At 42.4% G+C, this 16,483-nt stretch overlaps 1 protein-coding gene across 2 annotated transcripts in view; it reads left to right on the forward strand.

The window, feature by feature from the left end:
- Positions 1 to 14,702: 14,702 nt before the first annotated feature.
- FGD4 (FYVE, RhoGEF and PH domain containing 4) overlaps positions 14,703 to 16,483 on the forward strand; it is a 114,548-nt gene continuing 112,767 nt past the window's right edge. Inside the window, exon 1 of one of the 2 annotated variants that reach the window (XM_074168091.1) lies at positions 14,703 to 14,835. In XM_074168091.1, the coding sequence (XP_074024192.1) occupies positions 14,703 to 14,835 (133 nt within the window). The remainder of the gene's footprint in view (positions 14,836 to 16,483) is intronic. The other variant, XM_074168094.1, reaches the window with a different exon arrangement.

Below are 16,483 nucleotides of genomic sequence, written 5' to 3' on the forward strand. Positions count from 1 at the left end.
ATAGAAATTCTTGCCCCATTTTATAGAAATAAATGGGTTTATTAAATTTTTTATTCCTTAAGCTTTAAATTCTTCATTTCTAAGTTTTCAATTTACATTTTTTATATGTAATAGAACTTCAGTGTTGGAAATGTAAGAAAACTAGAAACAAACCAACTTAAATGTACAAATGGCTGTAGTTATTGCATTGTAAGTTATAAAACTGTGTAGGTCCTTGGGACAACTTTTGTCAGTTAACCAGTACAAAATAAAATCTATGTCTTGAACTTGAGATGATAAACTCTTCTTTATTATACTGTGATTGATCACATACAACTTTGTGAGAGATTTTGTAGGAAATATTTACATGCAGACAAAACCAGAAAAAAAGCCTGTTTTTTTAAGGGTTGCAAAATATTATATTTTACCCATTTCAAATTAATTTATGATATGTTGATATATATTCTGATTTTTAAAGATTAAGAAAAAAACCCAATACATATATTTTGTAACAGTTTATTATACTCAGAAAGGCTGAAATGTGTCCTACACAGTAAAGAAGCAATTCAAATCCTGCTCCGACTTTCGTATCTGAAATGCAGCTTTCATTCTCTTTGATGGCCTTGACATTTCTTGGGATTTGGAATAGGCTATTCAGTTCTGGGGCATTTTGGTTTGCATTTTATTTTCTGATGCAGTGAAAAAATATTTCTGGTTCAGTGAAATGATCCACTTCTGGAAATTCAGTTTATAGGAAATATGTGGGGGAAAAAGAAAGAAAAGAATAATTTCAAAGAAGGAGAGAAAAAGGTTAATAAATACATTGTAAAATGTAATAGTATGCATAGATTTTCTATCAGTCCGAAGACAAATGGAGGTTTTACAGAAAGAGGAAATATTACCATTTTTTGTGCTAATTGTAAAGAAGTTTCTGCCTTCTAGATGGAGGCAATAGTGATATTCTTTCTGAATGATCTGATTGACAGGTTGGTATCTCTGTGCTTTCTCCATCCACATTTTTCACAGTAAATTAATGTAACCATAGCTATACAGTAGAGTTCATAGAATGAAACTGTAATTAAGGTAGCACTGCAAGTTTTGATGCCAAGATGACTTTCAGTTTATTTGTTATTTTAAAAAATTGTGAACTTGTCTAAGCCATTTGCCATATTTAAGTGTGAAGAGAAATGAGAATATGTTATGAAATATAACCTCACTTATGAAATATGACCTCACCTATGAAGGCTGCTCATGATAATTTAATTAAGCTGTTAGCAAAATATGACCCAGTCCTTGTCATACTGGGAACAACACCCTTAAGTCTGGGCCATTATTTTGATACCAACCTTATTGTTCAGCGTGCAATGCCAAAGTCAGTAGTTGTGCTACCAATTCCACTATAGCTGGATTGATCATCATCATAAGGTATAAATTTTATCAGCCCTTCTGAGGTCTGTTCCTTTCTTTGGCGGAAGATGCATATCCACTGAGGTTACAGTAAATTTCTTTCTTTTGTACTTTGGAAATCTTCCTTTGTAAACAGCAGGCACTGATGTTTTTCCTTTGAAGTATGATAATTGCTATAGTTACCTCTTTAAAAATTTCAGTCTTCACTTTTCTTCAGTTTCTTTCGCTGTGTGTGCAGTGAGTCTGAAAGGGATATACAATATTCAGACTTTTCTTAGCCATTAAGGGGGTTTTTTTAGTATAATTAAGCATCCTGTGGAAAAGAAACAAAAAAGCAATTGCCTTTTGCCTTCAGGCACAATGCATCTAAATATGCAATGTAAAATGCGTGCATGAGATTCTTAACATCGTGTAGCTTTTCCATATCATAACTAAGCTAGAAAATTCTTATTTCTTGTGTGATCTGCATAGTCCTCCTGCTAGAAAGGCAAGAAGGCTACCACAGAAAGTCTGTATCTTTCATTCTGAAGTGCATGGCTTAAATCCTTACTGGATTTTAATCTGTTTCCTGTGGAGTTCTTGAAAATCCCCTTCATGAAATCTAATGGCAACCAACTGACAAAGTGACAAAAGGTAAAGGAAAAATCCTATATTCCATAACTGGAGTTAACGTGCAGGCAGACTCTAGGTGATAGGGCCTTGTCTTTCAAAAATGTCTTTCTGCAAAGCACTGTATTTGTTTTGATTATCATGATTTGCTGTAAAAAAAAGTTGAAAGAGTGGTTTTTTTTTTTTCTCAGCATTAGTAAACTGAGCTAAAAAGTTTCTATTGATTATATGGTTGTTGGCTTTCAAGAATATTTTGGAAATCAGTAAACACAAATGACTGATAAAAAAAAAGCTTGCTAGCTGAGTTGTTATTTTATCAGCTATGAAGAAGAAATAAGAGTAATCTAGCTTTTTTTTTTCTCCTGTTGACAGATATGGCTATGTGTGCTATGCCAGTGGATAAATTAAGTCCATTTCATTAGTTATTGCCCTATTGATTTTCAGCCCTGTGGTTTGACTGTTAAAGGGTTAATTAACTTGATCCTTTGTAAACTATTAAAAAAAAAAGAAAACTGATGTTTTGTGACTTTTGTAATCTATTGAATGTTTCCATTTGCATGATGTTCTGTATCTAACGAACCATACAGATTGCTGTGTTCCTTTCAAAAGAGTTTTAACATTGGTGGAGTTTGTGACAAACACAAATTTGTATACTGTATGTTTACTGCTGTAATAACTCAGCTACTCCTATGTTGAATTGACATTATGTTGTCCTGCCTTCTTGGGGTTAAATGATGGAATGTTTCTAGATGGTGAAGAATATAAAAGTATATATGTTCATTTGCAAAAGACTGAATATTGGAAACTCTTCTTGTTGCTACTTTATGCTAAAAGCAAAAAAAAAAGTTAAAGAATTCTTGTTTCCAAAAATGCATCATTTGTTTTTAAAATTGAAGTAATTCCCATGTTAACCCTTCCTTGTCCTTGTAGACAATCCTAGATTAATGCCTTGTGGGGGATTCATAAAGTCTGTGCTTGTACATGTGTAATATGATCATGCAGTCAAATGGTTGGGAAAACACTCTAGTGCTGAAGAAAATAATTAAAAGAAGCCAATATACTGATTCTTACATCTTTATGTTTCAATTAAAATTACAGTGTAATGCATAACTGTTCCAGTGAATAAACTGGCCATTTTTGTTCATTTAATTCTGTGCTGTCTGGTCTACTTCTATTTACATCAGTTTGCAGTGTGTTGGCTTGGCTTATACATTTGCATTTATTTAGTTCTTAAAGATCCATAATTGTAAGTTTGAAAGGTATTAGATAGGAAATTGGGAAGGGAAATCAACATTAAAGGAAAAGGGAATTAGAGTTAAAGTGGAGATGCTTCCTCTCTTTTCTGAGATTGAGGCAAGACCGATTCCCCATATACTGTTTCAGACAGATTTGAGTAATCTCTGAAATGCTGCAACATCTGCATAAAGTCTCAGTACAAGAATGCTTTGTAAGATGTAAACCTCCACCCTCAGGGGATGTGGAAGCAAAGGAAGAGCTGAAGTCGGTGTAAAATTGTCTTGGGAGTGCTGCATACAGTAGAGCTTACCATACCTGCTTTTAAAAGTAAGAAACATCTTTTATCCCTTGTGGAAGAGCCTTTCTCTGACAGTAAGGGAATCAAAATCCTCCCTCAGCAGCCAGACCCGCAGTGGTCCGGGACCGTGGCCCTGGCAGGCAGGTGGCCACTGCAGCTCCTCTGGTGAACCTCCCTGCTGGCAGGGTGCCTGAGGGGCAGCAAATGTCCAGCTTTTAGAAATGGGCCAGGAAAAGGGAAGAGCCTGGAGGAAGGATTGCGCCTCCAAGCCTGCTGTGGTTTGACTCAGTGGGGCCTATTGGAGGGCTGTCTTTGTTTTTGGCTGGCTGGCAAGGTACTTTGGATAGTAGCATGATTTGTACATGGTGACAGAAACGCAGTTCAAGAGCTGTTACTTGTCTGAGTTCTTCCCACTTCTCTCTTTTCTTCCTTTTTCTCATGTAGCAGGGAGAGGTCTCTGACCTTATCTCTGTTCATTGCAGAAGTGCCTTTGGCACAGTGTTGCATGATCATTTTGGCAGAAGTGACTGCTCAGGATATAATTGTCTTACACTTCTCTTCAATTTTAAATTAAAAGACTTTCTGAGAATTAAAAAAATGAGGAGAGCAGACTTTTCTTCCTCAGCATATTTGTTTAGACAGCAGTTTCAGAGGGTTGCCCCTTGCGTGAATGTTCTCATGGCAAAGTTGATTTGAGAAACTTCTGATCCTTATTGCTCCTTCCCCTTCCTCTGTATCAGCCCTTCAGCTGGTCCTGTGGAGCTCTCTGAGAGGCAATGGTATGAGTAAAGTCACTGAAATAGTCTGAATTAAAAAACAAAACAAAACACAACAAAAAAACCCCTCCAAAAATATATCTCTTGTTTCCAAAGAAAATATCTGTGTAACATCTTCCTTGTTCTGGAGCAGTAGGCAATTTCTGACAAACGAACTATTCGTTTCCCTACAGAAATATCCCAGATGATAATGGAGAAGATCGTGAAGCTAAAGTTAACAGTCACTGCCACTGCAAGTTTCTGGATACCTCCCTTGATAAACCCTGCGGTTAGGCTTAGAGAAATGCCAGAAACTCAGTTATACCTAAAGGCAGCAGGAGCCATAGTTTGACTCCCTTAACACCATAAAACACTGACAACTCAGGTTGAGCAGAAAAAATTACAGCATAATTTTGAACAATGTTGAAACTTAGATTTCATGAGACCAATAATAAGAACAGAGGTACTAATTATGAAGAGGGCCATATTAAAGGGCCTGGCATCAACATCTTATAGCAGCCTGTGACTGACAAACATAGAAGAGAATATTTTATATATAGAGCAAAATACAGGCTAAAAATGGAGTTAAAATAGATAATAATAATTATGTACATCCTGGGAAAAAATATTTGGAATAATGCCAGCTCTCATCTATTTGTGTGTGCTAAAGGCACAGGCACAACTGCTTTCCTCTCTGTGGAAGGTTTGGGTGATTGCCTGAATGAAGGAAGAAAGTCCTAACTTTGCACAAAAATGAGGCTTAATATTATGGTTGACAAGTCAGCAGAAGCTTAATAGTCCAGTAAAAAATATTGACCTTTGCAAGAATAATTCCTTCTTGACTAGAGCAGTATATTAGAAAACATACATTTCACTCATTATTTATAAATTCTGTTATATCATATTGGAGGTATCTAGCTTCAGGAATAATGTTTGGTGACTGGTTTTAAAGAAAAAAACCCAAACATTGATGTTATTGTTACAATAATACATGATTGAGAAATATTTTTTTTTTTGAGAAAGTTCCATATTAGGCAGGGGAAAGAAGCCCTTTCATCTCCCTTAAGTGAGTTACCAGGAAATAACTACTGAGACAGTTGTGTCCATTTTAATTAATTCATAGGATTCCCTACCTGGGAAGGGTTGTTATCTTTTCAAGTGTCGATTACCTTTGTCAAGGAAATTGATTTTTGCTATTCAATGCTGTCATATTGGTTAAAGTATTAAAACTGATGCTATTTACTCAGATTATGAATAGAATATGGATAGCTACATCAGTACAGAGCTCCCTTGAAGATCAAAGTCTGAATGCAGAGGATGTAGGCCCAATATTTTATTCCTTCTCACAGAAGTGGGAAAGGCCTATGATCACAGCAGAAAAAGAGCTACTGTTTTTAAGGCACACAGGTCATCTTCTATCCACCTATACAAGACTGAATGGCTTTGCTATAGCGGTAGGAAATCTCTGCTAGATATAGATGACCCCTGTAACCTCAGATGGCTCAGTGCTGAACCATCCAAGGTAGCTCTTTCTACAGTGATGAAGCTTGTTGGTGCTCTAAGATGAAGTGGCAGCTGTCCTTCGTGGTTATACGGATGCTACCATCAGGCCCTAGACCAGGCAAGTTACTTTAGAATCAGGTGGGTATTGACCCATGTTGTTCACGGTTGGGAAACTTGCTTTGATCTGTGTTAATGGACTTGCCATTCAGTTCATTCCTTTCAAATTTGATTTAAAGAGATCCCTGGGTTGTAGCAAAACTCCACAGACTTTAGTAGGCTCCATCTGGATGTTGGGCATTCACCTGTGTGGAGCAGGTGACAGAACTGGGGGCATAACATGAAGTATCTCATGCAATTTGAAGATGTGGCTGACGAGTGCTTTTGTGACCAGCTTATGACTCAACTTCAGCCATGCAAAACATAAAATTAGAAGTTTTATAAATGCACTGCACATAAATACCAGCAATCTCAAAGTCCTGTATTACTTAAAAAGAAAATGCCAGTGTGAAGCCACCACTGCTTTCAAAGGTTTTTGTTATCTAAGCCACATGCAAAGTAGCTCTTTTTATCTTCAGTGCATTCTATGCATATTAATTCATTCCCGAAACATCTTTGCAAAATGGGTACTGTTATCTCTCACCTACAGATAGATAAATTGAGACTGTGAGACGGGAAAACATCAACACTCAACCAACTGAACCAAGTTTCTTTATGTGTAACCCTTCACCTCTCCACGTACATCCACCCTGCACACATTGGAACACCAAAGCGGTTTTAGATGCAGTAGCCAGCTGCTCTCACCAAGGTGAGTTATTTGGTCCGTGATACATACCCTGCACCAAAACCTGCATTGCTCAAGTGCTTGAGTTGGTTCAGAGGTCATTCTCTATTTCTGCAAGTGCTAATAGGCCCTCGATATAAATAGCAGTGGTTAACATCCACTTTCTGGTTTTAATTTCCTCAGACCTATGCCCTCCTTCTGACTGTCTGCCAGGCCTGTAAACCAAAAAGGCAATTTGACTCATTAGGCCCAAGATGAAAACACTGCCTAAACATGGGAAAACTTTTCTTCCCCAAACAATGTTAGCTCAGTAAAATATAGATGTTCTTTTTTTGGTAGAGAACTTGGATTTCCTTTAAAGTGACTGCATCCTTTTAAAGACTGTGCTCAAAATCACAAACATAAATCTGTGACAGAGCCAAAATTAAGATTCTGGAGTTTCTGAAGTGTCTGATCCCTTGTCTATACAGTTATGCTTAGTGCTATTTATGCTTGAATATAAAAGCATGGCACATTTCAGTATGGTAAAGTTACAGCCATTTGCAGTGCATAAAGCCACGGATGTATACTGTAAATCTTGTGTGACGTACTGAATTCCAAAATTAGACAATGTTAGATCTCTGGAGGTAAAAATACATTTTAAAAATTATAAATATGAATGGAATTCTATTTTTGAGATTCAGGATACAAGAGAGAGTTTAAGTGGAACAGGAGCAGAATTTATATCCTTTCCACAGCCTTTGCTCCAAATAATCACATTTCAGCCCCAAAAGATCCAAGGGAGTCTGTGGAATGCAGAACAGAATGAAGGAAAACAAGGGTGGATGAAGCTAACTTAGAGGAGTCTGCAAATGTAGCAACAGCTTTGAAGTCTCTGTGTTTAAAGTCAATATAAATTATTGAGAGTGTGCTGAAACCACTGTGCATGTACCGTATGCCTCATTAGGAGAAATCTTAAGTACCTGACAGATTGCTTTTTACAGTAAGGAAAAGAAACAAAGTTAAGGTTGCAATACTGAGATAAGTATATTATCTGCCAGAGCTGGAAGTAATAATTACGCCTTTCTTTTCACAACATATTTTATCAGCCAATTGCTCTCCGGGTGTTGATGTGTTAAGAAGGGAACCAAAACATTTTGCTTTACTGTTTAGGTAAGCATTCATAGAGAGATAATGGTTAATAATTGATGTATACAGCACCTTAGCAGTACACGGCTCTTGAAACAAAGTACAATCCCGTATGTCATAGCACTGAAGAAAGAGAGAGGAGCTCAGGCTTGGCGCTGGGAATAACTGCAAAGCAGTGGCAAAGAGCACTTTGTTTCATGGTCACACATTTCCACGGGGACAGAGCCCCTGCTCCCTGCTGCACCCCTTCCAGGAGCTTGTGCATAGGAAGCAAGCCAGAGGAACAGCTCATAGCAGCTACCAGCTCCTTCCACACAAGATGTCATCTTTTCCCCAAGAGTCACTACCAAGTGTCCCAGCACCTCACCAGGCACGGGCCCCTCTGACAAAAGGGAGAAGCTGCAGGGCCCAGAAAAGGTGCTGGCTAGCAGCTGGATGCTGTCACCATCAACAGATTAGCACAGCCCACTGTCAGCTCCCAGTGACCCCTTGGAAAAGCACACCAAGGATCTTGCTGGCACATATTTTCCTGTCAGACCACCAATTTTCAACAGTGAATTTACCTTGATCTGGCAAAAAGCTAGAGAGACTATTGCTTTTGGATGTGGGGTGCACCTAAAAGAGTTGTCACTCCTGCCCTGGAAATCAGACCCCACTAAGATGTCTCAAATGGAGAGCTTAGACTATATTTGTTTTCTTTTTTTACTTTTTTTCATAGTGGCTGTTGGCTGTCACTGCAGAAGGAATTAAGAAACAGAAGAGTAGATAATTTTCTCAAGCATAGCTTGCTTTCTGTCTTCTTACTAACATGACTTTATGGAAGTTTTTTTTCACCTGTAGTTAATCCAAATCAAAGCTAAATATTGTTCCTAATGGTATCTAAATGTCTGACATAAATTGGATAGTGGGAAACATATTTCATTAGCATTTTGTGGTGATACTGAAGAATATTCTGACTTCTAAAGCAATCAGTCTTTGTTAAATGAATGCCCTTCTGCAAGACTTATCTAACAAAACTGATTAAATAGCAATTACTCCCTCTAAGCAGCAATCCTTCAGTAAAACTAAGGGATATGTATGATAGCTTTATCTCAATATGATTTCAATAAATTCCAAGAATTTGCTTGCAATAGACAAAATGGTTCTGTGCAGCAAAAAAGGGGTAAGACAAAATTAACATTGAGGCAGTACGTGGCAGGAACGTTGTTTGGATTATCATAGTGCTGTTCTTGCAGAGATACATCTTAGCGTTGACTGAGAGGGGATCTCATCAATGCCTATTAATATCTAAAGGGTGGGTGTCAAGAAGATGGGACCGGACTCTTTTCAGTGGTGCCCAGTGACGGGACAAGAGGCAATGAGCACAAACTGGAACTTGGGAAATTCCATCTGAAATAAGGAAAAAGTTCTTTGAGGGTGCCAGAGCACTGGAACAGGCTTCCCAGGGAGGTTGTAGAGTCTCCTTCCCTGCAGATATTCAAAACCTGCCTGGATGCATTCCTGTCCAACCTGCTCTAGGTGAACCTGCTTTGGCAGGGGGGTTGGACTAGATGATCTCCGAAGGTCCCATCCAATGCCTACCATTCTGTGATTCTGTGATTTGTGTGGTAGAGAAAGAAGCCCTGGCTATAGGGGCTATTAATAAGATTCTTTGTTACAGTGGCTGGAAGTGCAGAAAACCTGCTGCTGGGTAATCCCCAGAACTGCCTTTGATAGGGCCCAAAATGACAACAGGGGGAAACAGATTAAACACAACAAAGTTCCCTCCTATACAGACAAGCAAGACACAACAGAGACCTTTATTAGAAGCATTATCTGGGTGAAAAGAAACTGTCACGGTTTTGTTTCTAAAGGCTACCTACCCATCCTTTTTTGTTCCAGCAGTTAATATCTAGGATTTGTCTAACCCCCCTGGAATGCTTGTCACAGGTTACTTCTGATGTTTGACTTACAATTCACACTGTTGACCCTGCAGCTCCTTTCATGGGGAAGTAAAGCCATTTCTAAGATGCGGTGAGTTCTAGACTTCTCATTGGGGAGTAACTAACAAAAAAGCTGGGTGCATTTTTTTCATGTAAAGCAGCACGATGCTGTAAACTCAAGGTCCACACCCTTGTTCTGACATGCACTGGGTGCTGCACAGGGAACAAGCATTAGGCTTGAGTCCCTCTCATCTTTGTAAGCCACTCCCCAGGCTAAGAAGGCAGAGTCTGCAGCCTCAGGCTGAAAGTAACATTATGCCTTTGAATGCTGGATTCTGTGTTTGCCTGCTGATTTGATGGAGGTTAAGTATCCGCCTTGGATTTGCTTGCTTGGTCTGTGTATCTCTGTTGCACACATTGCAGTGGCTTTGTGCATTGTAACCACTGCCGCCATCTGAAGAGACTTTTCATCTGAAATGTGCACGAGGGCCTGAGATGAGTGAGATTCTTCTCTAATTAGCATCCTGCTCTATCTTTTGCTATATCAGTTCTTGTTCTTCATTATACCTCCCTGCTGGCAGAACTGGTTTGTGGATTATACAATATGCAGTTCACAGAAGATTTAAAATGTATGATGAGCTGTGCCTAACTTGTACTCAAGCTGAGCCTATGCCTAACTTAGGCAGGGCTTGGCTTGGTTAGATATGTATTTAAGTAAGGATTTTCTATATTACAAGCTGCATTTTAATTTTAGTTTTTGTTTGGAGTTTTGTATCTAACAGAATGGCATTTTTCTGCCAGACCACAGAGGAGGTATTGTCCAAAGTAGCTCTAAATAAGCTAATGTTTGTAATGTTTAGAAACATTAAATGTGTATTTTTGTTAGGTGATGAGTTCATGCATCTTCTTTATTAAGGTCCTGTACATTAATTCTCTAAATAGATGTTACTACACAGATTTACTGTGGGGTACAGCACAAGGTGGTACTCAGAGAGACCAAAGCTAGAAGCCATAAACTGAATCCAGGAACAGATTTATTGTGTAATTGAGAAGAGAAGAAAATAAACTTAAACTTCAGCAGAAATAAAGAGACTTGACCAGAGGCAACAACAGAAACAGTTTCACTCAAGGAGTTAGTCAAAATCAAGTTTTCTGAAGGCTGTTTCCATTAGGAGAAGAAAAGGTTAATACAAAGACATTTACTGGGGGAACAATGGTTTATATACAAAGTGAAGCATTTGTTTTCTCACAAACTAAACAAAGATTGCCTATAAAGTCCTGTTTCCCTGAATGCTTTGGGGCTCCAGCAGCATGAGATGAGTGCTTGCAAGCCTTTCACATGCCAGAAGCACTCTTTCAACTTTTTCTTGAGGCTAAACCTTGCCAGCTGTCCTTGCCTTCCTTCTACACCTCTTCGTGCTTCCCTAGTGTTCCCGTTGTTCCTCCCGCATGCAAATAGGTATAATTAAATCAAGTTTCCACCACTGCATTTCTCACCACCCCCATGGAAAGTTTTGGAGCCAGATGGTCCAGCAAGTGCCCACACTCGAACGGGTTAGCTGTGGCTTACTGCTTGCCTCAGTTACCATACAACAGAGGGGTACATAACTCCTCCCACGTCGCCTAGGGTAGGAGGTATGCTGCTAGGCTTTTATTCAAGTAGTGTCATTTTTGGACCTTCATATATTTTAAGCAGAATTGGCAGCCCTGTCTATGTTTAAGCTTATTCAGTATTTTCTGTTCTCAGATCCCATCTCCAATTATTACACTAAGTTTTTAATCATTTAGGGTGATGTCTTCCAAGTTAATATCTATCTCAGATTGACTTTTTACACTTAAATAAAAAGTTTTTCCTCCTGCTGGCATTGTCAAAAGACTCTCTGCCTTTCCCTGGAGATGGAGAACAAGAGAGATTGAGGGCAGCGTATAAAAAAGGAGGAAGTGAATGCCAGAAGGGGCGGCCGGTTGTTACCCTGTTAAAGCAGGCAGAACGGACCCGTTGCTGGTGTATGGCAGTTCAGAGCCAGCTTGAACCAACTGCTCCAGGTCTGTGCTGTAACTTACTGAAAAGAAAAAAGACAATAAACTACTATGAGAAGCCCATACTGCACTGCAGCGTACAAATGCTCTACCGTGAATTTACTGCCTGCACGAATTTCTTCTGTCACAGGCTGTCACCTCACTGCTTTAAATACATCAGTGTGCTTCAGGAGGCTTTTCTCAAGAAAATGAACTTTTGTGACCATTCTCCTGATGCCACAGAGTTGTCACGATTCTCATGTCTGAGGTGACCTTTATTTTCTTAAGTGACATTGTAATAAGTTACTGCTTGCTGATAACATCGCAGAAAACAAAATTAACATAGTTCCTACCATTTGGTTGGGATTTGTGGGGTGTGTGCACTTGCCCTTGCTTCCTTAGCTGTTTTCCTGCCAGGAGCAGAGCTCTGTGTTTAAAGAAGCAAGTACAAAGTTCAATAATAAGTGATAATTATGCCTGGCTAAAGATTGGCCGTGGAGCAATCGGTTAATACTTGAGTTAATCTCAGTTCAGTTCAAAAGAAACAGATAAAGCTCTTCTATTTTCAATCTTACTTTCATTCCCATAAGCAAACATTTTTTATTTCACAACTGTATCGACATCTTGGACAACTTTGAACAAATCACTTCCCACAATACCTCATTTTCCTCCCCTGTCAAGAAAGGCTGATACTTCCTCCTTGGTGAAGTGCGTTGAGAATTATTAATGAGAGGTTCTCTACCTCTCTTGCTCTCTCCTTGTTTAAATTGGTAATACTAAAGATTACCCAGTACTAGAACTGGTCTGAGTCCAGAGGAAGTAAATGCACACCAGTGCTCTGGAAGAAGATTTTTATCTGAATGAGTTAATGATTGATCCTTGCCACACATCCATTAACTGTACGTAGCTAAAGTTTACAAGAATCTCTAGCTCCTTTCAATAAAGTCAGAAGGTACTGGTGTTCTTCATAAGATAAGTATATTCATCTCCATATGCCCAGCCCAGGTCAGGTGAACGAAGTCAGGAAATAAATCAGTCTTTTACTTCTGAGTCACTGCTTTTTTTGTATGTTTGCAGAAGTAAAATGCGATGTTTGCAATTGCAAGCACACAAAAACCAGGAGGTGATCTGACTGCCTCATTTTTAGTGGGAAATGAAAGGCTTGGCTGTAAGATATCAACCCTCTTCCAGAAGAGAACGATTTCACAAAGAGACCAAAAGAGTGAAATCCTTGGCATGTGGTAGCAGATGTCCCAGCTACACCAGTTCCCCCTGCGTTCATTGCTGACCTGCACTCTAACACTGAAAGCAGAAGACCCACTTGTTTGACTTCCGCCTTGTGATCCTCTGCTGCTGCATGTGTGGTACGGGTAGCACCACCACGGCCACTCTCTGCTGCTGTGCCTCCCATGGGTCAGATACAGCTGGTGCCTCACATAGGTGCTCATCTGGAGAAAGTGTGTTACCATCAGATCCTGCATGCCAAGGAAGCCTGCTGGAAAAGACTCAGCAGGAGCCTCTCACCGTAGCACAGGACTCTGGAGGAAGGTGAAGCCCCATCACGTGATTCCCCCGTGCAGATGTGGCCATGTTGCATGAGTGCTGACGAAAGCTATCCTGATCCCTTGGGAGACAAGGAATTTGCGAAGTCAGCAGCTTGCCTGAGCAGTCCATAAAATCCTGTTGCTGAAGATGTAAGACCATTAAGAGTGGATGTATGGGTCAAATGAATGGTCTCCCTTGCCCTCTTCCCGTCCCTGACAGTGGCCAAAACAAGATGTACAAGCAGGGCAAGCGCAGAGAGGTACTTCCCCAGAATATTCTTCCAGGCTCCAGCAATTCGTGAGCTTCCTGGCAACTAAGGTTGTACTGGACCATCGCCAAAGGGAGGACATCCCTGGAGCGTAGCTGACTGCACTCCCTCTCTTGTGAGGAAATAGTCCAAATTTTGCTGATGGCAAATGAAGCAGCATGTTACAAAACAGCAGGCCACCTTTTAAAGAAACCCTAAAACCTGGGACTTCCAAACCCCAGGAAATCCCCATGTAGTGGGAGCACCACTTTGCAACTGGTTTGCCTCTGACTGCACCACATCAAGCTCTCACCCTGCATACCACAGACTGCCATCACCCACTCTCATGGTGGTGTAGGTGGAGATATTCTGCCTCCAAACATCACATGCCAGTTAAGCAGGTAAATAGGTGCTGTATTAATGAACCTAATCCCAGGTCTCACAGCAACATTGTCTTCTGATTGCCTTCCTCAGTCAACATTGATGAAAATTTAGAGAGAGAGGCAGTTGCTTTGGCCTGAATGAACCGTTTTAGCTGGAATTGTTATCGATGCAAGTATTGCAGCTCCATCCCTGGCACCAGATCTCACTTTGAAGTGCTAGGACTCAGATGTCCTTTGACAATTTTCTCGCTGGGGGGGGGGGGGGGGGGCGGACTGCATTACGGCCAACTTCTTTTATGTACACTGATGAATCTCACAGGAATTGAGCCTGCCCTGCCAGGGAAGGCATTTCGGAGGTGAAGGGTGGGAGAAGGCAGGACACGAACACGGTGGGGCTGGACGTGAGCGGGGCGCGGCGGGGTTGGCGGCGGGTCCCCGCAGGGCTGGGGCTGGCACCCGGGGAAGGCTCAGCTCCGTCCGGCAGGAAGCGGAGCAGGTGCGGCGGCCGCAGCACCCACTTCCCTGCGCCGGCCACGGGGGGAATTTGCACCAGGGGCGCCCGGCTCGGAGAAGTTACCGCGCAGCCCCGGGACGGGACGGGTGGCGGGAGGGCTGGGGTTCACCATGTCGGCGGGGGGCCGCGCCCGGGACCGGCGGCCTCTGAGCAGGTAGTGCCGGGGCAGGGCGGTGGGAGGAGGCGCCCGGGCAGGTGTTGGCGGGGGAGGGAAAGGGGCGGGGAGCGGCGGGGCAGGTGAGGGGAAGGAGGCGCTGCCCTCGGGGCTGTACCGGCACTGCCGCCTCCGGGGCGGGAGGGGTGCTGAGGACCCCGCGGCTTTCACCCACCCCCCCACCTCACTCTGCTTTCTCTCCGTCTCTCCCCCGCCCCGAGGATGAGCGCAGCCGAGGGCGCGCACTTCAGGCGGGCCGCCATCCGCAGGAAATCCAACCCCGCCGCCGCCTTCAGCGGAGCAGCGCCCACCTGTCCCCCGCCGGGGGCGGCCGCCGCCCGCAGGACGCCCGCAGGTAAAGGTCCTAATGGTCCCTTCCGTTCCTTCGGCCCCGGACCCCCGTCAGTGCCGGCGTGCGGCACTTCCTCGCTGCCGGGGAGTGGGGGTGTGTGGGGGTGTGCCCCCGTTCTGCCCCGGGGTGTGTGGAGGAGGCGGGGGGGTCCCCGCCTCCTGCCCGGCAGCAGCGCCGTCCTGCCCGGGTGCCTGCGGCCGTGCGGGCTCGGTGCGTGGCGAGCTCCCGCCTTCGCCTGGCGGAGGGTGGTTTGCGTACGTAAAAAGTTGCGTTTCACTCGTCAAAGGCAGGGAGGAGGCTTTATTTTATTGAAGTAAACTTTTGTGGTGCGTGCCTGTGCGGTGAGGGTGAGGCAAGTGCGGCCCGGCGGGGCGGCCGCGGAACCGCTTCATGCGTGGGGGGAGCCCGCCCGGCCCTCGGAGCCGGGGGCTCATACTCTCAGCCCCCATCTCGGCACGAAATGTTCCGAAGTTGTACTTTTAACGGCTCTGGGTCTGGGAGCAGGGCAGTCTTCCTCCTCTGACAGACCCACGCCTCACGCCAGCCCCTTCCCGATGCCTCTTTCCTCGCCCCCTCCAGCAACAAACCTGCGTTAGGCTTGTTTGACGTGTTGTGCTTCAGAAGGCAGCTGCTGTGACATTAACGCAGTGCTATAAAAAAGGAAGGTCAGTCTGGGCTGCTTATCTGTGTTACCTTGGGCATGCTGTAAAAATGAGCTATCGTAAAATCCAAACTTCAGAAAGTTGTCACTTGTGAGCAGGTTAATGCACACACCCATTCATCTGTCTAAACCCTGCGATTCTGTGATGTGACGGCAGGTGTGACACGCTGTTCTCATGCTTGTGGTGTCACAGCAGCTCGGTTTTATGGATGTGAAAGGACAAAGCTGATGAAATAAAGCTTGAAATCTCTGACGTGCACTTGTTACATTGTTGGGAATGACAATGTATCAAATATAAGGACAGGATGTTTTGCTTGGGCACTCTCTTTTCATGAATTCCTGGGCAAGAGGACTGCTTCATTTAACGAATATGCACAGATAAGAATAGACTATTGTGATGCTGTTCGTAGCGTGCTTTATTTTAGCTTTAATATTTCATGACTTCGGATATGTGTATGAACCCACAATTTTTTATTGGTAGTGGGATTTTTGTTCCGAGGCTTTACTTGCATGCTTACGTCGGAAAGGAGGAATTGGCAGCTGTATTTGTAGTACGTAGACTTAATGGATTTAATTTTCCTCTAATAGAGGTATGCTTACAGCAGGGACCCGTGTTTTCTGTTAGTTTCTTCTTTAGTTTCATTAGGCTTCTGCAGTTGCTCACTGTTACCTTAACTCCTGAGTAACAGTTTCATAGTCACCTACAATCTTTTATTGTTGCTCTTTTCATCTGTGCACACATCAACTCCACCAGCTGACTTCTATTTACTAGACACATGTGCAATACGTAAATTTTCAGTGTGAGGATTCTTCTTGGGGCTTTTCTATGGCAGGAAGGTTGTGAGGGCTGTGACAAGAGCAACATGCTGCTTATCAAACGTCCCTGCACTGGAATAACTTCATAGTACTTTCTTGCATTGTGATTGCTAAATATGACTGCGATATGAAAAAGTCACAAAATTAAGATAAGGAAATGAATCCCAAAGATGT

Source organism: Numenius arquata, chromosome 2, assembly GCF_964106895.1.
Source record: "Numenius arquata chromosome 2, bNumArq3.hap1.1, whole genome shotgun sequence".
Taxonomy (NCBI): domain Eukaryota; kingdom Metazoa; phylum Chordata; class Aves; order Charadriiformes; family Scolopacidae; genus Numenius; species Numenius arquata.